General features: G+C 50.1%; 1 protein-coding gene across 8 annotated transcripts in view; it reads left to right on the forward strand.

Moving 5' to 3' along the window:
• Positions 1-21,841, forward strand: part of LOC140481630 (heat shock 70 kDa protein 12B-like) — a 168,158-nt gene that overhangs the window by 83,224 nt on the left and 63,093 nt on the right. For all 8 annotated transcript variants that reach the window (XM_072578169.1, XM_072578128.1, XM_072578138.1 and 5 more), the window contains 6 exons: positions 1,125-1,225; positions 4,260-4,384; positions 8,332-8,518; positions 16,806-16,910; positions 17,092-17,208; positions 21,627-21,798. In XM_072578169.1, coding sequence (XP_072434270.1) covers positions 1,125-1,225; positions 4,260-4,384; positions 8,332-8,518; positions 16,806-16,910; positions 17,092-17,208; positions 21,627-21,798 — 807 coding nt within the window. The remainder of the gene's footprint in view (positions 1-1,124; positions 1,226-4,259; positions 4,385-8,331; positions 8,519-16,805; positions 16,911-17,091; positions 17,209-21,626; positions 21,799-21,841) is intronic.

A 21,841-nucleotide genomic window follows, 5' to 3' on the forward strand; every position in this document is an offset into this window, starting at 1 on the left:
ACCTTCAAAGAGCAACATTGAGAGGGCCAGGGGGGTTCAAATCCCTCACTGGTTATGAAATTGAAACTTAATTCACAAACCTGGGATTAAATTGAACGGTCAAAGAAATCAGGGATTGATCATTTTCGTCCATTGTTGCAAAAACTCCATTGTCGAGGGAAGGAAATCAGCTGTCACTACTTGATCTGGCCCACACATCGACTCTACACCCAAAGCCAATGATTACTCACTGCCCTCTGGGCACAGCTGAACAAATCGCTCAGTTCAAGGGCAACCAGGGACAGGCCACAAATGCCAATGATACCCCCATGCCAGGGGCACAGAAAGAAAGAAATCCCCAAGAAAGGCAGAGGATGGAGGTAAGAGTGATGGTGACACAGAGGAACAGGGAGTGATCATTGGGGAATGCCAGTTGGGTAGTGCAGTTAAGAACAAACCTGAAGAGAAGGTTCCAAGGAGAATTGGTAAAAGACTGAAGGGAAGCAAAAAGAGTGTCTGTGTGTGTGTGTCTGTGTGTGTCTGTGTGTGTGTGTCTGTGTGTGTAAAAGGGTTGGCAGCTTAGATGAAAGGGAACTGCAAAGTCTCCTGTAGGCCATACAAGAGGATGGTAAAGGATGGACTAAAAGTCATTCCCACGTGGAAGCAAGGGGCCTGTGGTATTAAAGAGATACATTACATCTGTCTTTACCAAGGCAGGAGGAGTAACCCACGCCATGGTGACAGAGGAGGAAGCTCAGAAAGGAAAAGGAAGGGCAGGGATTGACTGACTGTCTGTATTTCATGTTGACAAAGCTCTGACCAGATACATCCAAACATATCGTGAAGGGCTGAATGGCCTCGTGCTGTCCCTGTGTAACAGTCTGGAGGGGCTGAATGGCCTGCTGCTGTCCCAGTGCAACAGCCTGGAGGGGCTGAATGGCCTCCTGCTGTCCCTGTGTAACAGCCTGGAGGGGCTGAATGGCCTCCTGCTGTCCCTGTGTAAAAGCCTGGAGGGGCTGAATGGCCTCCTGCTGTCCCTGTGTAACATCCTGGAGGGGCTGAATGGCCTGCTGCTGTCCCAGTGCTGGCAGGGGGACAGTAAAATCTCCATTTCTGTGACATTGTTTGTTTTGTTTTGATTCCAGTTGCCGGACGAGACACACCATCGGGACAGCTGACTGAGATGAGCTCACCGTCCAAACCAGAGAGTTACAGCATCGCCCCCCTCACCCCATCCCAGCCCCCGGTACGTAACCCCCCCCTCCTCACCGTCCAAACCAGAGAGTTACAGCATCGACCCCCCTCACCCCAAACCCAGCCCTTACTATGTAACCCCCATCACCCCCACCCCCTCACCCTATCCCAGTCTGAGGTAAGTAACTCCGCTTCCCCCCCCCCAATTCCAATCCCAATCCCTGGTAAGTAACTCCCCCTTTACGCCATCCCGGTCTCTGGAATATAATTCCCCAATTATGTCCCATACCAGTCTCTACAATGTGACTCCCCTCACCCCATCCCAGTCTCTGGAATGTCCCTCCCAGTGACTGTGAAACTGCAGTAGTGGTCTGGGAGATGTAACCCCGCTCTCAGGAATGCTGGCACTGCAGCCTCATTCTCTATATGTTACCGACAGTGCACTCCATTAGCCAGTGCAGGATGTTAAAGTTCCAGCATTGCGAAGGGAGCTTTCACTGAGAACTGCTCAGCGATGGGGTGGGGTCCTGAGAAACTGTCTCCCCTGCTCGATGCTAGGAAGGGCTTCTCATGATGTAGTGCAGTGTGCTGAACTCTGGACTGACAGGTTCAACACCCACTCACCCTCCCAATGTCCATCGAGACCATTGAACCTCGAAGGCTGCTTTGATGTTCCTCTGGCTGTGGCTCATTTGCTCGCACTCACGTCTCACGATCCATGTTCCTGGAATCACAAGATGGGAGAAGGAGACCGTTTTGTCCGTCAGAGCTGCACTGCCTGTCCTAGTGAGCTCTCTGGCTTGCTCCCACAGTCCTACCCTCTCCCGGTAACCCAGTACATTCTTTCTTTTCAGATAACAGACTAATTCCCTCCCCGATGATCTCATTGACTCTGCCTCCCACCACACTCCCAGGCAGTACAATCCACACCCTAACTACCCACTGAATAAAGAAAACTTTTCTCATTACATTTAGCTTAAAAATGTGTTGCTGGAAAAGCGCAGCAGGTCAGGCAGCATCCAAGGAGAAGGAGAATCGACGTTTCGGGCATGAGCCCTTCTTCAGGAATGAGGAGGGTGCGCCAAGTCCCTCCTCCCTACCTTTTATCTTAGCCTATTTGGCACACCCTCCTCATTCCTGAAGAAGGGCTTATGCCCGAAACATTGATTCTCCTTCTCCTTGGATGCTGCCTGACCTGCTGCGCTTTTCCAGCAACACATTTTTACGCTCTGATCTCCAGCATCTGCAGTCCTCACTTTCTCCTCATTACATTTAGCATCATAGAGATGTACAGCATGGAAACAGACCCTTCAGTCCAACCCGTCCATGCCGACCAGATATCCCAACCCAATCTAGTCCCACCTGCCAGCACCCGGCCCATATCCCTCCAAACCCTTCCTATTCATATACCCATCCAGATGCCTCTTAGATGTTGCAATTGTACCAGCCTTCACCACATCCTCTGGCAGCTCATTCCATACACATACCACCCTCTGTGTGAAAAAGTTACCCCTTACGTCCCTTTTATACCTTTCCCCTCTCACCCTAAACCTATGCCCTCTAATTCTGGACTCCCTGACCCCAGGGAAAAGACTTTGCCTATTTACCCTATCCATGCCCCTCATGATTTTGTAAACCTCTATAAGGTCACCCCTCAGCCTCCGACGCTCCAGGGAAAACAGCCCCAACCTGTTCAGCCTCTCCCTATAGCTCAGATCCTCCAACCCTGACAACATCCTTGTAAATCTTTCCTGAACCCTTTCAGATTTCACAACATCTTTCTGATAGGAAGGAGACCAGAATTGCACACAATATTCCAACAATGACCGAACCAATGTCCTGTCCAGCCGCAGCGTGACCTCCCGACCCCTGTTCTCACGAATTTCAGTAAATCCATGTCACCTTATTCTCATTCCCTGTACCTACCCAATCTAACCCACTCATGACTTTGGAAACCTCTCCTCTGAGATCTCCCCTTCCCTGAGGAACTCCCCCCTCCCCCCACTTCCCTATTGGACATCCTCATCCCTGGAGTTATTCTTGTGGATCTAGTCTCGACACACACTCTCTCTCTTTATCAAATGAATCACATCCTTCATAAAACATAGTGCCCAGGGATGGACACAATGTCTAATTTCAGAAAAGCTGTCCTCTCGAGGACCTGTTTTGGGTGGGGTGGGTGGGGTGGGGTGGGTGGGGTAGGGTGGGCAGGGTGAGTTTGGTGGGTGGGATGGGGTGGGTGGGGTGGATGGGGTAGGGTGGGCAGGGTGAGTGGGGTGGGTAGGGTAGGGTGGGAAGGGTGGGCGGGGTAGGGTGAGTGGGGTGGGCGGGGTAGGGTGGGGTGGGGTAGGGTGGGTTAGGGTGAGTGGCGTGGGGTAGGGTGGTGTAGGTTGGGCGGGGTGGGTGGGGTAGTGTGGGTTGGGGTGTGTGGGGTATGGTGGGTAGGGTTGGTTAGGTGGGTGGCATGGGGTAGGGTGGGGTAGGGTAGGGTGGGGTGGGTGGAGTAGGGTGGGGTAGGGTAGGGTGGGGTGGGTGGGGTAGGGTGGGTAGGGTGGGGTAGGGTAGGGTGGGGTGGGTGGAGTAGGGTGGGGTAGTGTGAGTTGGGGTGGGTGGGGTATGGTGGGTAGGGTGGGTTAGGTGGGTGGCATGGGGTAGGGTGGGCGGGGTGGGTGGGGTAGGGTGGGCGGGGTGGGTGGGGTAGGGTGGGTAGGGTGGGGTAGGGTAGGGTGGGGTGGGTGGGGTAGGGTGGGGTGGGTGGAGTAGGGTGGGGTAGTGTGAGTTGGGGTGGGTGGGGTGGGAATGGAAACGATCCATGATGTTATCATGAAGGAACACGGAGAGCCGTTCCTCTCCCTGTTCTTGGTCAATGTTTATCTTTCGATCAACATGACGAGGAAACAGATTACTGGGTTGCCTTAAATGTGCTGTTTGTGGGATCTTGCTGTGTGTGGGCTGCCATTCCAGCAGGTGATAACATTTTGTTGGCTGTATAAATGTGTTGGGGCGGATACTCTGTCATTCACAGCTGCCCCCCCCCCACCGATGCCAGGACTGCCCCCTGACCCATCCCTGATTGTGTTTTACAGAGATCCCTAGGCACCGTGCCACGGTTTCGGCCGTTCAGTGTGGTGGTGGCTATCGACTTCGGCACCACAGCCAGTGGCTATGCATTTAGTCTGGTACAGAACCCTGAAACTATCCACATGATGAGGTACGTCCGGCCTGCTGTGGCTTTCAACATGGCACCCATCCCTAATTACCCCAGAGGGGCTGGTGATGAGCTCCCTTCACTTAGTGCCCATCCCTAATTACCCCAGAGGGGCTGGTGATGAGCTCCCTTCACTTAGTGCCCATCCCTAATTACCCCAGAGGGGCTGGTGGTGAGCTGCCTTCACATAGCACCCATCCCTAATTACCCCAGAGGGGCTGGTGGTGAGCTGCCTTCACATAGCACCCATCCCTAATTACCCCAGAATGACTGGTGATGAGCTGCCTTCACATAACGCCCATCCCTAATTACCCCAGAACGACTGGTGATGAGCTGCCTTCACATAGCACCCATCCCTAATTACCCCAGAACGACTGGTGATGAGCTGCCTTCACATAGCACCCATCCCTAATTACCCCAGAGGGGCTGGTGATGAGCTCCCTTCACTTAGCGCTCATCCCTAATTACCCCAGAGGGGCTGGTGATGAGCTGCCTTCACATAACGCCCATCCCTAATTACCTCAGAGGGACTGGTGATGAGCTGCCTTCGCATAGCACCCATCCCTAATTACCCCAGAGGGGCTGGTGATGAGCTGCCTTCACATAAGGCCCATCCCTAATTACCCCAGAAGGACTGGTAATGAGTTACTTCCTTCTGAAGCTTTTTGATCCTGGACTAATCAGGACAGAATGCAAGAATGCCAATTTTTATACAGTCACAGCTGTTTATACTGTGGGAGAAAGGCTGCTGATTGGCTGTGGCACGGTGAGGCTGCTGAACTGTGGTAATCTCACGGAGCTCTGGGGGCCTCAGTCCATTTCGTACCTGGTCCCTGATCAATCTGGAAATAGATCTGTGAGTCTCTGTGCTGGTGACCCTGAAACTATCGTCAGCTGGCAAAACAAAACCATCTGCTTCATTAATGTCCTCTGTAATGGTTCAAGAAGGCCCGGTGGCTCAGTGGTTAGCACTGCTGCCTCACAGCGCCAGAGACCCAGGTTCAGTTCCTGTCTCAGGCAACTGTCTGTGTGGAGTTTGCACCTTATCCCCGTGTCTGCGTGGGTTTTCTCCGGGTGCTCCGGTTTCCTCCCACAGTCCAAAAATGTGCAGGTCAGGTGAATTGGCCATGGTAAATTGCCCGTAGTGTTAGGTGTAGGGGAATGGGTATGGGTGGGTTGCTCTTCGGAGGGACGGTGTGGACCCCTTGGGCCAAAGGGCCTGTTTCCACACTGTGAGTAATCTAAATCATCTACCATCTTCTCAGGGCAACTAGGGATGGGCAGGAACTAGCAACGCCCATGTCCCTCGAATGAATGCTCAAGAAATAGTTGTCCAGTTGTAAGATCGGCAGCTTGGGTCAGCAAAAAAAAAACCCTCACTGTATCGCTTTTACACTCAGAGGGAATTAAAGTCCACAAAGGCTGTCTTGATCAAAACCAACCACCCAATGGATCTAATTCTCATCGTCCTAACTATCTTCATTCCAGGCCTCACTCTCTAGGCTGGCCTTTGTTGTCCATCATTAATTGCCCCTTGAACTGATTGACTGTCTCAGAGGGTTGCCCCACCTGCTGTGGGGCTGGAGTCACGTGTAGACCTGGCCAGGTAAAGATGGCAGTTTACCTTCCCTGAAGTGAACTAGGCGGGGGATTGACGATGATCCAGTGGTTTTGTAGCGACTGTCTCTGAGATATCATCTCTGAAAGCTCTGATAGGATTTGAACTCTCAGTCGCAGGTAGATAGGATAGTGAAGAAGGTGTTTGGTATGCTTTCCTTTATTGGTCAGAGTATTGAGTACAGGAATTGGGAGGTCATGTTGCAGCTGTACAGGACATTGATTAGGCCACTGTTGGAATATTGCGTGCAATTCTATTGGAAAGATGTTGTGAAACTTGAAAGGGTTCAGAAAAGATTTACAAGGATGTTGCCAGGGTTGGAGGATTTGAGCTACAGGGAGAGGCTGAACAGGCTGGGGCTGTTTTCCCTGGAGCGTCGGAGGCTGAGGGGTGACCTTATAGAGGTTTACAAAATTATGAGGGGCATGGATAGGGTAAATAGACAAAGTCTTTTCCCTGGGGTCAAGGAGTCCAGAACTAAAGGGCATAGGTTTAGGGTGAGAGGGGAACGATATAAAAGAGACCTAAGGGGTAACTTTTTCACACAGAGGGTTGTGCGTGTATGGAATGAGCTGCCAGAGGATGTGGTGGAGGCTGGTACAATTGTAACATTTAAAAGGCATCTGGATGGGTATATGAATAGGAAGGGTCTGGAGGGATATGGGCCGGGTGCTGGCAGGTGGGACTAGATTAGGATGTAGGTTTGCTCGCTGAGCTGGAAGGTTCATTTCCAGACCTACTAGGTAACATCTTCAGTGGGCCTCAGGCGAAGCACTGCCGATAATTCCTGCTTTCTATTTATATGTTTGGGTTTCTTTGGGTTGGTGATGTGATTTCCTGTGTTGATGTGATTTCCTGTGGTGAAGTCACTTTCTGTTCTTTTTCTCGGGGGGTGGTAGACGGGGTCTAACTCGATGTGTTTGTTGATAGAGTTCCGGTTGGAATGCCATGCTTCGAGGAATTCCTGTGTGTGTCTCTGTTTGGCTTGTCCTAGGATGGATGTGTTGTCCCAGTCGAAATGGTGTCCTTCCTTATCTGTATCTAAGGATACTAGTGAGACAGGGTCATGTGGTTTGGTGGCTAGTTGGTGTTCATGTATCCTGGTGGCTAGCTTTCTGCCTGTTTGTCCAATGTCGTGTTTGTTACAGCTCTTGTTTCACTGGGACGAGACTAGGTTGGGATACCTGGTCGGCATGGACAAGTTGGTCTGAAGGAAGGGTCAGTTTCCATGCTGTACATCTCCATGACTGCGACTCTGGGTCAATAGGCTTGGTCTCTCGATTGCTTTGAGGTAGGAGGAGATTTTCGGCCCATCTAGCACCTCCTATCTCCAGTGTATATTTCAGCCTTCCTGCTCCATCATCTCCTCAGCGTTTCCTTCACCCATCTAGCCAATGCTATTCACGTGTTCCGTGTAAACTCATGATTTCCCAATGGTTCAGGTACATGCGAGTACACTTTCATTCCATTTTATTGACAGGAGCCATTTCTTTCTATGACTCTAAAAGGACAATGGCTTATTGCTACTATCGCTGGACTATTAATGCCTGGTAATGTTCTGAGGGAATCTGGGTTCGATTCCCACCAAGGCGGGATACAAATCTGGAATTAAAAGTTGAAAGATGACCATGAAACCATTGCCAATTCACTGAGGTCCTTCAGGGAAGGAAACTGCCATCCTTACCTGGTCCGGCCTTATGTGACTCCAGACCCACAGCCCAATGTGGATTGCTCTTAATTGCCTCCTGACCTAGCGAGCAATGACCTCACCCTGTGAACGAATAAAAATGTCATGTCAATGATCTCTCCCACAGTCCGAACCTTCCTGGGCACTGAGTAATAAAGAGAGTTGAATTGCAAAGCTATCTCCAGGCAAAAGAAGGAAATCTCCAGCAGGTTTGGAGATAGCAATTCTGTAATGGTGGCTCAGTGGTTAGCACTGCTGCCTCACAGTGCCAGGGACGTGGGTTCGATTCCACCCTTTGGTGACTGTCTGTGTGGAGTTTGCACGTTCTCCCCGTGTCTGCGTGGGTTTCCTCCGGGTGCTCCAGTTTCCTCCCACAGTCCGAAGATGTGCAGGCCAGGTGAATTGGCCTTGCTAAATTGCTCATAATGTCCAGGGATGTACAGGCTGGGTGGATTAGCCATTGGAAATGCAGGATTATGGGGATAGGATGGGTCTGGGCCGGATGCTCTTTGGAGGGTCAGTGTGGACCCGATGGGCTGAATGGCCTGAATCCCACACTGTCGGGATTCTAGTGGAGGTATGAAGCGTGACCAGCGTTGAACAGTGTCAGACTCCGACTGCTTCAGTGTGTTTGTTTGTTGCTAGGCGATGGGAAGGTGGTGATCCTGGAGTCGCCAATCAGAAAACTCCAACCAGTCTGCTCCTGACTCCTAATGGCAGTTTCCACAGTCTGGGGTACACAGCCAGAGATCATTACCATGATCTGGACCCAGAGGAAGCCAGGGACTGGCTGTACTTTGAGAAGTTTAAGATGAAGATTCACAGCACCTGTGTGAGTATACACTGTACAATCACTTCACTCCCAGTGTGACAGGGACAACTCTCACATTAAAACACTGTTAGGGTCCCAGCTCATGGTAATGTTGAATAAGTCAGGTCCTAGAGTGGGTTCTGATAAAGGGTCACTGGACCCGAAATTTTGGCTCTGCACCTTGTCTGGGACTGTAACACTGCATCCAGTACTCTGTTACTTAAAGGTCGACTCTCCTGCTCCTTGGATGCTGCCTGACCTGCTGTGTTTTTCCAGCGTCACACTCATTGACTGTTACCCTGATGCTTTAGTACAGTACGATCTGCCTGCAAAGCATATAACACAACACTTTTCGCCGTACCTCGGTACGCATGACAGGAATAAACCAAATCTGCTTTCTCTCCAGAGGTGCTGTCAGACGGCACGGTGGTTCAGTGGTTAGCACTGCTGCCTCACAGCATCAGAGTCCCAGGTTCGATTCCAGCCTCGGGCGACTGTCTGTGTGGAGTTTGCACATTCTCCCCGTATCTGCGTGGGTTTCCTCCGGGTGCTCCGGTTTCCTCCCACAGTCCAAAGATGTGCAGGTCAGGTGAATTGGCCATGCTAAATTACCCGTAGTGGTAAGTGTAGGGGAATGGGTCTGGGTGGGTTGCTCTTCAGAGGGTCAGTTTGGGCTGAAGGGCCTGTTTCTACTCTGTAGGGAATCTAATCAAAACCAGTTGAGTTTCTCCAGCAATTTCTGTTTTAGTTTCAGGTTTCTAGCATCTGCAGTTCTTTAGTTGATGTTCTATGAGGGTAAAACCTGGCATGATGGGCCACAAAACTAACTTTTACATTTAGGTCGCGTTATGCTAGTCATTGAACATACTTATACAACGCTGCCAATGTTAACAATGTAACACAACTTTATTTCACAACAAAACAGAATAGATAAAACAGTTCAGAAGAGCAACACAGCAAACCGCCAATGTTTTTCCCAGCAATATCATTTACAGATAGTCAATCCCTGTGTGGTCTAACTCCTATCTCAGCCTTTTAATTTCTTACTGTACTGTACACCACAGCACAGTGTCTCAGTGGTTAGCACTGCTGCCTCGCAGCACCAGGATCCCAGGTCGATTCCAGCCTCGGGAGACTGTCTATGTGGAGTTTGCACATTCTCCCCGTGTCTGCGTGGGTTTCCTCCGAGTGCTCTGGTTACTTCCCACAGTCCAAAGATGTGCGGGTCAGGTGAATTGGCCAGGCTAAATTTCCCATAGTGATAGGTGCATTAGGAGGGGAATGGGTCTGGGTGGGTTACTCTTCGGAGGGTCAGTGTGGAATTGTTGGGCCGAAGGGCCTGTTTCCACACTGTAGGGAATCTGATCTTTCCAGTGTTTGACATCCTAGAGCCTTCTCTCCAGTACTGATGATGTATGAAAATGTTCTGGGCAAACAGGATTAAGGAAAATCCCAGGGCCTTGAGGAGTAAGAAAGTAGCTCGGCAAAGGATAGGTCCACTCAAGGAGAAAGGAGGGAATTTATGCATGGAGCTGGAGGAAGTGGGTGAGGTCCTCAATGAATACTTTGCTTCAGTATTCACAAAGGAGAAGGACTTGGTGGATGGGGAGTCTACAGAGGGGTATGTTGATATTCTAAGATATGTCAATATAACAAAGGTGTTGGGTGTTTTGAAAAACATTAAGGTAGATAAATGCCTAGCACCTGATGGGATCGATCCTGGAATACTGAGGGAGGAAACTGCTGGGGGCCTTGTATCATCTTTCATCACAGAGAGCTCCCAGAGGACTGGAGACTAGCCAATGGTATTCTTTTGTTGAGGAAGGGCAACAGGATGATCGAGGAGAAAGTGAGGACAGCAGATGCTGGAGATCAGAGCTGAAAATGTGTTGCTGGAAAAGCGCAGCAGGTCAGGCAGCATCCAAGGAGCAGGAGAATCGACGTTTCGGCCTCCGATTCCTGAAGAAGGGCTCATGCCCGAAACGTCGATTCTCCTGCTCCTTGGATGCTGCCTGACCTGCTGCGCTTTTCCAGCAACACATTTTCAACAGGATGATCCACAGATTTCCAGGCAGGTGAGTCTTACATCATTGGGAGGGACATTATTGGAGAAGGTGCCTGGGGACAGGATTTACTCACATTTGGTAAAAATATGGACTTATTAGCAATAAGGCAGCATGGCTTTGTGTGGTGAAAGTCGTGTCTCACAAAACATGATTGAGTTTTTTGAGGAAGTGACGAAGATGATTGGTGACAGCTAGGTAGTGGATATTGTCTTACATGGACTTTAGCGAGGCCTTTGACAAGGTCCCTCCTGGCAGGCTGACACCGGAGGTGAAGTCCACAGTGAGCTGGTTAGATAGATTCAGAACTGGCTTGCTCAGAGAGTAGCAGGGGAATGGTGTTTTTCTGATGGAGATCTGTGCTGGAATCCTTGCTGTTTGTAATAGGCACACATTAATTAGAAGAGAATGTAAGTGGTCTAATTACTAAATTTCCAAACAAGTATTGGGGGAGTTGCGGAAGAGTGAGGTGGATTGCCAGAGGGCTACAGCAGGATACAGATAGACTGGAGACTGGGACGGAGGAATGGCAGATGGAATTTAATCCAGACAAAGGTGAGGTGATGCATTTTGGAAGGTCTAATGCAGCAGGGATTGTAGAATCACAGGAGGGAGGGGATCTCATAGAAACATGTAAACTCCTGACGGGAACAGACAGGCTAGATGCGGGAATAATGGTCCCAATGCTGGGGAAGTCCAGAACTAGGGATCACCACCTAGAATAAAGGGTGAGCCATTCAGGACTGAGATGAGGAAGCATGTCTTCACTCAGGGAGTTTAGGAACCTGCGGAATTCTCTCCAGTAGGAGGCTGTTGGGGCCAGTTCATTAGGTAGGTTCAAGAGGGAGCTGGATATGGTCCTTGTGGCTAAAAGGATCAAGGAGCGTGGGGAGAGCGCGGGAATGGGATACTGAGATTGCATGGTCAGCCATGATCGAATTGAATGGTGGTACAGCCTCAAAGGGCTGAATGGCCTCCTCCTGCACCTATTTTCTGTGTTTCTATGTAAATATACAGTAAATGGCAGAATCCTTGGCAGCATGAACATACAGAACAATGTGGGCATATAACTCCACAATTCCCTGAGAGTGGCAACACAAGTGGATAAGGAGGTCAAGGATAAGGGGGCGTATGTATGGCCTTCCCAATGCTCTTTAAGGATAGGGATGGATTTGATAAATGAATCTCAGTGTGGATAAGTGTGAGGCATTACACTTGTTGTAAAAGTGGAAAAGTCACCTATTTCTTAGAAATGAGGCATGTATACTGAAGCAAAGGAAGAGAATGACAGAGGTATGTCGCATAGAAATAGGCCCATCAGTCTGCAGTGGTCATAAACAACCACCTATCCATTCTAACCCCATTTTCCAGCCCTTGGCCCATAGCCTTGGTGTCACAAGTGCCACATCTAAATCCTCCTTCAATGTGCTGAGGAGTTCGGTCTCTCCAACAGGCATCAGTTCCAGATTCTCACCACCCTCTGGGGGAGAGAGGTCTTTCTCACATCCCATCGAAACCTCCTGCTCCTTACCTTCAATCTATAGCCCCCCCCCCCCCCCGCCCCGGTCACTGATCCTTCCATCGGGAGTAAGGTTCCTTCCTGTCTCCCCTGTCTATGCCCCCCTCTGAATTTTATACATCTCCAATGTGCCCCCTTCCAATCCCCTCTGCTCTGGAAAACCACCCTAGTGCCCAATCTCTCTTGATAACTGAATTTCTCCAGCCCAGGCAACACACAGAGAATGCTGGAGAAACTCAGCAGCTCTGGCAGCATCTATGGAGAGAGAAACAGAGCTTCTTAAATGTTGTAATTGTACCAGCCTCCACCACTTCCTCTGGCAGCTAATTCCATACACGTACCACCCTCTGCATGAAAATGTTGCCCCTTAGGTCCCTTTAATATCTTTCCCCTCTCACCCTAAACCTATGCCCTCTAGTTCTGGACTCCCTCACCCAAGGGAAAGGACCTTGTCTATTTACCCCGCCCATGCCCCTCATGATTTTATAAACCTTCAATTCTCTCACTGGTGTAAATGCCAGTGGAAACAAACCCAGCCTGTCCAACCTTCCCTCAAGATACAACCCCCCTCATGCCCACTATCAATCTGGTGAACACATTCTGCACCACCTCCAATATATTTCCAATCTTCCTCAAATGAGGAGACCCACCCAGCACACAGCGGTGGAGACATGGATCAATACACACCATTAACCATTGATACTCAACAATGACCATCGATACTCACCAATGATCATCGACACTCACCAATGATCATCGATATTCACCAATGACCATTGATACTCATCAATGAACATTGATACTCACCAATGATCATTGACACGCACCAATAATCATCTATACTCCCCAATGATCATTTACACTCACCAATGATCATCAATACTCACCAACGATCATCGATACTCACCAATGATCATCGATACTCACCAATGAACATTGATACTCACCAATGATCATCAATACTCACCAATGATCATTGATACTCACCAATGACCATTGATACTCACCAATAATCATCTATACTCACCAATGACCATCGATACTCACCAATGATCATCGACGGTCACTAATGATCATCAACACTCACCAATGATAATCGATACTTATCTATGACCATTGATACTCACCCATGACCATCGATATTCACCAATAATCGTCGATATTCACCAATGATCATCGATACTCACCAATGATCATCGATACTCACCAATGATCATCGATACACACCAATGACCATAGATACTCACCAATGATCATTGATACTCACCAATAACTATTGATGCTCACCAATGAACATTAATACTCACCAATGACCATCGATACTCACCAATGAACATAGATACTCACCAATGATCTTCGATACTCACCAATGACAATTGATACTCACCAATGATCATCGATACTCACCAATGACAATTGATACTCACCAATGATCATCGATACTCACCAATGATCATCGATACTCACCAATGACCATCGATACTCACTAATGATCATCAATACTCACCAATGATCATCGATACTCACCAATGACCATCGATACTCACTAATGATCATCGATACTCACCAATGACCATTGATACTCACCAATGATCATCGATACTCACCAATGACCATTGATACTCACCAATGATCATTGACACGCACCAATGATCATCGATACTCCCCAATGACAATCAATACTCACCAATGATCATCGATATTCACCAATGATCATCGATACTCACCAATGACCATTGATACTCACCAATGACCATCAATACTCAGCAATGACCATCAACACTCACCAATGATCGATACTCACCAATGATCATCAATGCTCACCAATGACCATCAATACTCATCAACGATAATCGATACTCACCAATGATCATCGATGATCACCAATGATCATCGATACTCACCAATGAACATTGATGCTCACCAATGATCAATACTCACAAATGATCATTGGTACTCACCAATGATCATCAATACTCACCAATGACTATCGATACTCACCAATGATCATCGATACTCACCGATGACCATTGATACTCACCAATGATCATCGATACTCACCAATGATCATCGATACTCACCAATGGCGATCGATAATCACCAATGATCATCGACACTCACCATTGATCATCGATACTCACCAATGACCATTGATACTCACCAATGATCATCGACAGTCACCAATGATCATCAACACTCAGCAATGATAATCGATACTTATCTATAACCATCGACACTCACCAATGACCATCGATATCCACCAATAATCGTAGATATTCACCAATAATCATTGATACTCACCAATAACTATTGATGCTCACCAATGACCATTAATACTCGCCAATGACCATAGATACTCACCAATGATCATTGATACTCACCAATGACCATCGATATTCACCAATGACCATCGATACTCACCAATGACCATCGATACTCACCAATGACCATAGATACTCACCAATGATCATTGATACTCGCCAATAACTATTGATGCTCACCAATGACCATTAATACTCACCAACGACCATCGATACTCACCAATGATCATCGATACTCACCAATGACCATCGATACTCACCAATGACCATTGATACTCACCAATGACCATTGATACTCACCAATGATCATCGACACGCACCAATGATCATCGATACTCACCAATGATCGACAGTGACCAATGATCAAAGACACTCACCAATGATCATCGACACGCACCAATAATCACCTATACTCACCAATGACCATCTATACTCACCAATGATCATCGACGGTCACCAATGATCATCAACACTCACCAATGATAATCGATACTTATCTATGACCATCGATACTCACCCATGACCATTGATATTCACCAATAATCGTCGTTATTCACCAATGATCATCGATACTCACCAATGACCATCGATAATTATCAATGATCATCTATACTCACCAATGACCATCGATACTCACCAATGATCATCGATACTCACCAATGACCATCGATACTCACCAATGATCATCGATACTCACCAATGACCATTGATACTCACCAATGATCATTGATACTCACCAGTGACCATTGATACTCACCGGTGACCATTGATACTCACCAATGATCATCGATACTCACCAATAGCCATCGATAGTCACTAATGATCATCGACACTCACCAATGATCATCGATACTCACCAATGACCATCGATACTCACCAATGACCATTGATACTCACCAACGATCATCTATACTCACCAATGAGTATCGATACTCACCAATGATCATCGATACTCACCAATGACCATTGATCCTCACCAATAATCATCTATACTCACCAATGAGCATCGATACTCACCAATGATCATCGGCGGTCACCAATGATCATCAACACTCACCAATGATAATGGATACTTATCTATGACCATCGATACTCACCCATGACCATCGATATTCACCAATAATCGTCGTTATTCACCAATGATCATCGATACTCACCAATGATCATCGATACTCACCAATGACCATTGATAATTATCAATGATCATCGATACTCACCAATGACCATCAATATCACCAATGATCATCGATACTCACCAATGATCATCGATACTCACTAATGACCATTGATACTCACCAATGATCATTGATACTCAGCAATGACCATCGATGCTCACCAATGATCATCAATACTCACCAATGATCAACGACACTCACCAATGACCATCGATACTCACCAATGATCTTTGAATCTCACCAATGATCATCAATACTCACCAATGATCATCGACACTCACCAATGATCATCGACACTCACCAATGACCATCGATGCTCACCAATGATCATCAATACTCACCAATGATCAACGACACTCACCAATGACCATCGATACTCACTAATGATCTTCAAATCTCACCAATGATCATCAATACTCACCAATGATCATCGACACTCACCAATGATCATCGACACTCACCAATGACCATCGATGCTCACCAATGATCATCAATACTCACCAATGATCAACGACACTCACCAATGACCATCGATACTCACTAATGATCTTCAAATCTCACCAATGATCATCAATACTCACCAATGATCATCGACACTCACCAATGATCATCGACACTCACCAATGACCATCGATGCTCACCAATGATCATCAGTATTACCAATGATCATCAATATCACCAATGATCATCAATATCATCAATGATCATCAATATCATCAATGATCATTGTTACTCACTAATGACCATTGATACTCACCAATGATCATCGATACTCGCCAATGACTATCGATGCTCACCAATGACATTAATACTCACCAATGATCATCGATACTCATCAATGACCATCGATACTCATCAGTGACCATCGATACTTACCAATGATCATCGATACTCATCAATGACCATCGATACTCACCAATGACCATCGATACTCACCAATGATCATCGACACTCACCAATGATCATCGATACTCACCAATAACCATTGATACTCACCAATGACCATCGATACTCACCAGTGATTATCGACACTCACCAATGATCATCGATGCTGACCAATTACCATCGATACTCACCAATGACAATCGATGCTCACCAATGAACATTGATGCTCACCAACGATCATCAATATTCACCAATGATCATCGATGCTCACCAATGATCATCGATGCTCACTCTCTGATTTCAGAACCTTCCACGATGCTGAAACCCCTTGCCTTATCTCTCCAGGACCTCACCATGGAGACAGAGTTGGAGGCTGTCAATGGGAAGCGGGTCAAAGCCCTCGAGGTGTTTGCTCACGCGCTGAGATACTTCCGGAAGCATGCTCTCAAGGTCAGTGAGATGCCTGAACTTTGACATTTGTCACTGGGGTCAGGTGGTCAATCGGGAAGGGATGAGGACTGAGGTGGGAGTAGGGGCCATCAATTGGACCATGGACTTGATGAATGCAGTCCGCTGTGTGTTGAGGTAAATCCTTTCTCCTATTCCTGAGCAGTGCTGTGTGTTTTGGCAGGAGCTGAGTGACCAATTCTCGGTCGGTCTGGACACGGGTGATGTCCGCTGGGTAATCACTGTGCCTGCAATCTGGAAACAACCCGCCAAGCAGTTCATGAGGGAAGCAGCTTATCTGGTAAGGAGCAACCAGCCTACCACTCAGCACCTCTGGGAGAGGGAGGGGCACCGAGGGGGCAGAGGGATCGGGGTCTGGGGGAGGGGGACCGAGGGGGCAGAGAGATCGGAGTCTGGGGGAGGAGCACTGAGGGGGTAGAGAGATCGGGGTCTGGGGGAGGGGCACCGAGGGGACAGAGAGATTGGGGTCTGGGGGAGGGGCACCAAGGGGGCAGAGAGATCGGGTCTGGGCGGATCCAGGGGGAGGGGCACCGAGAGGGTAGAGAGATCGGGGTCTGGGAGAGGGGCACCGAGGGGGTAGAGACATCGGGGTCTGGGGGAGGGGCACCGAGGGGGCAGAGAGATTGGAGTTGGAAGGGTCTGGGGGAGGGGCACCAAGGGAGCAGAGAGATTGGGGTCTGGAAGGGGTCTGGGGGAGGGGCATCGAGGGGGCAGAGAGATTGTGATCTGGGGGGATCTGGGTGAGGGGCACCAAGGGGGCAGAGAGATCGGGGTCTGGGGGTGGGGCACCGAGAGGGCAGAGAGATCAGGGTCTGGGAGGATCTGGGGGAGGGGCATCGAGGGGGCAGAGAAATCAGGGTCTGGGGGAGGGGCATCGAGGGGCCAGAGAGATCGGGGCAAGGGGGAGGGTTACTGAGGGGGCAGAGAGATCGGAGTCTGGGGGGGGGAGTCAGGGGGAGGGGCACCGAGTGAGCAGAGAGATCGGGGTCTGGGGGGGGCTCTGGGGGAGGGTCACCGAGGGGGCAGAGAGACTGGGGTCTGGGAGGGTCTGGGGGAAGGGCACTGAGAGGGCAGAGAGATCGGGGTCTAGGGGAGGGTCACCGAGCGGGCAGAGAGACTGGGGTCTGGGGGGGTTTGGGGGAGGGGCCCCGAGGGGGCAGAGAGATCGGGGTGTGGGGGGGGGGGTCTGGGGGAGGGGCCAGAGAGATCAGGGTCTGGGGGGTCTGGGGGAGGGGCACCGAAGGAGCAGAGAGATCGGGGTCTGGGGGAGGGGCACCGAAGGAGCAGAGAGATCGGGGTGTAGGGGAGGGTCACCGAGCGGGCAGAGAGACTGGGGTCTGGGGGGGTTTGGGGGAGGGGCCCCGAGGGGGCAGAGAGATCGGGGTGTGGGGGGGGGGGGGTCTGGGGGAGGGGCCCCGAGGGGCCAGAGAGATCAGGGTCTGGGGGAGTCTGGGGGGGTCTGGGGGAGGGGCCCCGAGGGGCCAGAGAGATCAGGGTCTGGGGGAGTCTGGGGGGGTCTGGGGGAGGGGCCCCGAGGGGCCAGAGAGATCAGGGTCTGGGGGAGTCTGGGGGGGTCTGGGGGAGGGGCCCCGAGGGGGCAGAGAGATCGGGGTCCGGGGGAGGGGCCCCGAGGGGCCAGAGAGATCGGGGTCCGGGGGAGGGGCCCCGAGTGGCCAGAGAGATCGGGGTTAGGGGGAGGGGCACCGAGGGGGCAGAGAGATCGGGGTTAGGGGGAGGGGCACCGAGGGGGCAGGGAGATCGGGGTTAGGGGGAGGGGCCCCGAGGGGGCAGAGAGATCGGGGTTAGGGGGAGGGGCACCGAGGGGGCAGAGAGATCGGGGTTAGGGGGAGGGGCACCGAGGGGGCAGTGAGATCGGGGTGTGGGGGGGGGGGGGTCTGGGGGAGGGGCCCCGAGGGGCCAGAGCGATCAGGGTCTGGGGGGGTCTGGGGGGGTCTGGGGGAGGGGCCCCGAGGGGGCAGAGAGATCGGGGTTAGGGGGAGGGGCACCGAGGGGGCAGAGAGATCGGGGTTAGGGGGAGGGGCACCGAGGGGGCAGAGAGATCGGGGTCCGAGGGAGGGACACACAGGGATCTGTGGGGAACAGAAAACTGCCCGGTGAAGAAATGGTGAAGAAATGTTGGGATGTTTCAGTGGGAGGGAGACTTAACCACAATCCAGGTGTCTTCAATATTTCATTTCAGTCACATCACACTGTAATCTTTTGCTATAAATCCTGTGTGTTATGATCTTATTCTCCACAACCACCTGATGAAGGAGCAGCGCTCCGAAAGCTAGTGCTTCCAGTTAAACCTGTTGGACTCTAACCCGGTGTTGTGGGATTTGTAACTTTGCCCATGGCCAGTCCCAAAGGGGGAGAGTTAGTTGTCTGTGATATCAGATAGAGTGATCAGAATGAGAGAGAGAGAGAGAGAGAGAGAGAGAGAGAGAGAGAGAGAAATCACAGAAAAGACAGATCGAAGGAAACATATTGGAAGAATGATAACAGACAGAGTGATAACATTGTCTGTCCTCATATGGAAGAGATCTAATTTCGCATTCCGTGGTGCAGTGTAGGTGGTGGCTGGATTTGAACGTAGGGACCTTGGGGACCAGAAGGGATTCACACAATACTCCCAGTATGTGTTGGATAATTTATTTCTCATTTGTAATCACTGAAACGTTGTTGGGGTCAGCTCGATCTGTTCCAATGCTGTCTCTGTTCTCTGTCTCCTCTCTCCCTCTCCCCACAAAACTCCGGCCCCTTCTCCCCGCTCTCTTCCATCCTCCATCTCCTCCTCTCTCTCTTCCTCTCTCTCCCTCCCTCTCTGCCCCTCTCTCACATCCTGCCTCTTTCCAATCATCTCGTTTCCTTTTTCTCTGTCTCTATATCTTACTTATCTGTCTCTTTCACTCTCTCTCTCTTTTTATCTCTTATCCTTTTTCTTCCACTGTCTTTTTCTCTGTCATTGTCACTGAATGTTGCACTCTCGTTTTTGTTCTCTTTATTGCTCTCTCTCTCTCTCCTTCTGTCTGTCTCTTATTCTGTCTTTCTTGCTGCATTCTCCCCCCTCTCTATCTCTGTCCTCTCTCTCTGCTCCCTCTTTCTCTCTCCATCTCTTTCCTTCCCTATTCATCCCTCTCTTTCTATTTTCCTCTCCCACGCCCCTCCTCACTTTCACCCTGTCCTCTCTCTCTCTCTCCCTCCCCACCCCCCCCCCCCCCCAACCACCCCATCTGCCTCTTTCTCTGTCTCCCTGTGTACGTGTCTCTCTCTCTGGTTTTCTCTCTCTCTCTCACACACACACACACTCTGGGTCTCTCTCTCTCTCTCTCTCTCTGGATCACTCACTGTCTGTCTCTCACTGGGTCTCTCTCTCTCTCTCGGGATCACTCTCTCTCTCTCTCTCTCTCTCTGGTTAACTCTGTCCCTGGATCTCTCTCTCTCTCTGGGTCTCTCTCTGCCTCTCTCTCTCTCTGCGTCTCTCTCTCTCTCTCTCTCTGGTTAACTCTGTCCCTGGATCTCTCTCTCTCTCTGGGTCTCTCTCTGCCTCTCTCTCTCTCTGCGTCTCTCTCTCTCTCTCTCTCTGACTCTCTCTCTGTCTCTCTCTCTCTCTCTCTCTCTGAGTCTCTCTCTCTCTCTCTCTCTCTGGGTCTCTCTCTGTATCTCTCTCTCTCTGGGTCTCTCTCTCTCTGAATCTCTCTCACTCTGGGTCTCTCTCTCTTTCTCTGTCTCTCTCTCTCTCTCTCTGGGTCCTCTCTCTGTCTCTCTCTCTCTCTCTGGGTCTCTCTCTCTCTCTCTCTGGATCTCTCTCACTCTGGGTCTCTCTCTCTCTCTCTGGGTCTCTCTCTCTCTCTCTGGATCTCTCTCACTCTGGGTCTCTCTCTCTCTCTCTGGATCTCTCTCACTCTGGGTCTCACTCTCTCTCTCTGGGTCTCTCTCTGGGTCTCTCTCTCTCTCTCTCTGAGGCTCTCTCTCTATCTCTCTCTCTGGGTCTCTCTCTATATCTCTCTCTCTCTGGGTCTCTCTCTCTGAATCTCTCTCACTCTGGGTCTCTCTCTCTTTCTCTGTCTCTCTCTCCCTCTCTCTCTGGGTCTCTCTCTGTCTCTCTCTCTCTGGGTCTCTCTCTCTCTCTCTCTCTGGATCTCTCTCACTCTGGGTCTCACTCTCTCTCTGGGTCTCTCTCTCTCTCTGCGTCTCTCACTCTCTCTCTCTCTCTGGGTCTCTCTCTGTCTCTCTCTCTCTGGGTCTCTCTCTCTCTGGATCTCTCTCTCTCTGGATCTCTCTCTCTCTCTCTGGGTCTCTCTCTGTCTGTCTGTCTCTCTCTCTCTCTCTCTCTGGGTCTCTCTCTGTCTCTCTCTCTCTCTGGGTCTCTCTCTCTGTCTCTCTCTCTCTCTCTGGGTCTCTCTCACTCTGGGTCTCACTCTCTCTCTGGGTCTCTCTCTCTCTCTGCGTCTCTCACTCTCTCTCTCTCTCTGGGTCTCTCTCTGTCTCTCTCTCTCTGGGTCTCTCTCTCTCTGGATCTCTCTCTCTCTGGATCTCTCTCTCTCACTCTGGGTCTCACTCTCTCTCTCTGGGTCTCTCTCTGGGTCTCTCTCTCTCTCTCTGCGTCTCTCTCTCTCTCTCTCTCTGGGTCTCTCTCTCTCTCTCTCTCTCTCTGGGTCTCTCCCCCGTGCTCCCTCTCTTCCTCCCTGATCCCAGGCCGGTCTAGCCTCCCCCGAATACCCTGAGCAGTTGCTGATTGCTCTGGAACCTGAGGCAGCATCGATTTACTGCAGGAAACTCCGTCTTCACCAACTCATTGACCTCAGCAACAGAGACACGGCCAATGGATACGGCCCGGAAACTTCCATCGTCTCCAGCTTCAGGCAAGGTCAGGGGCTGTTCCCCTCCAACTCTCACCATCAGGGCCTTAC

This window comes from Chiloscyllium punctatum, chromosome 1 (assembly GCF_047496795.1).
Source record: "Chiloscyllium punctatum isolate Juve2018m chromosome 1, sChiPun1.3, whole genome shotgun sequence".
Lineage (NCBI taxonomy): Eukaryota > Metazoa > Chordata > Chondrichthyes > Orectolobiformes > Hemiscylliidae > Chiloscyllium > Chiloscyllium punctatum.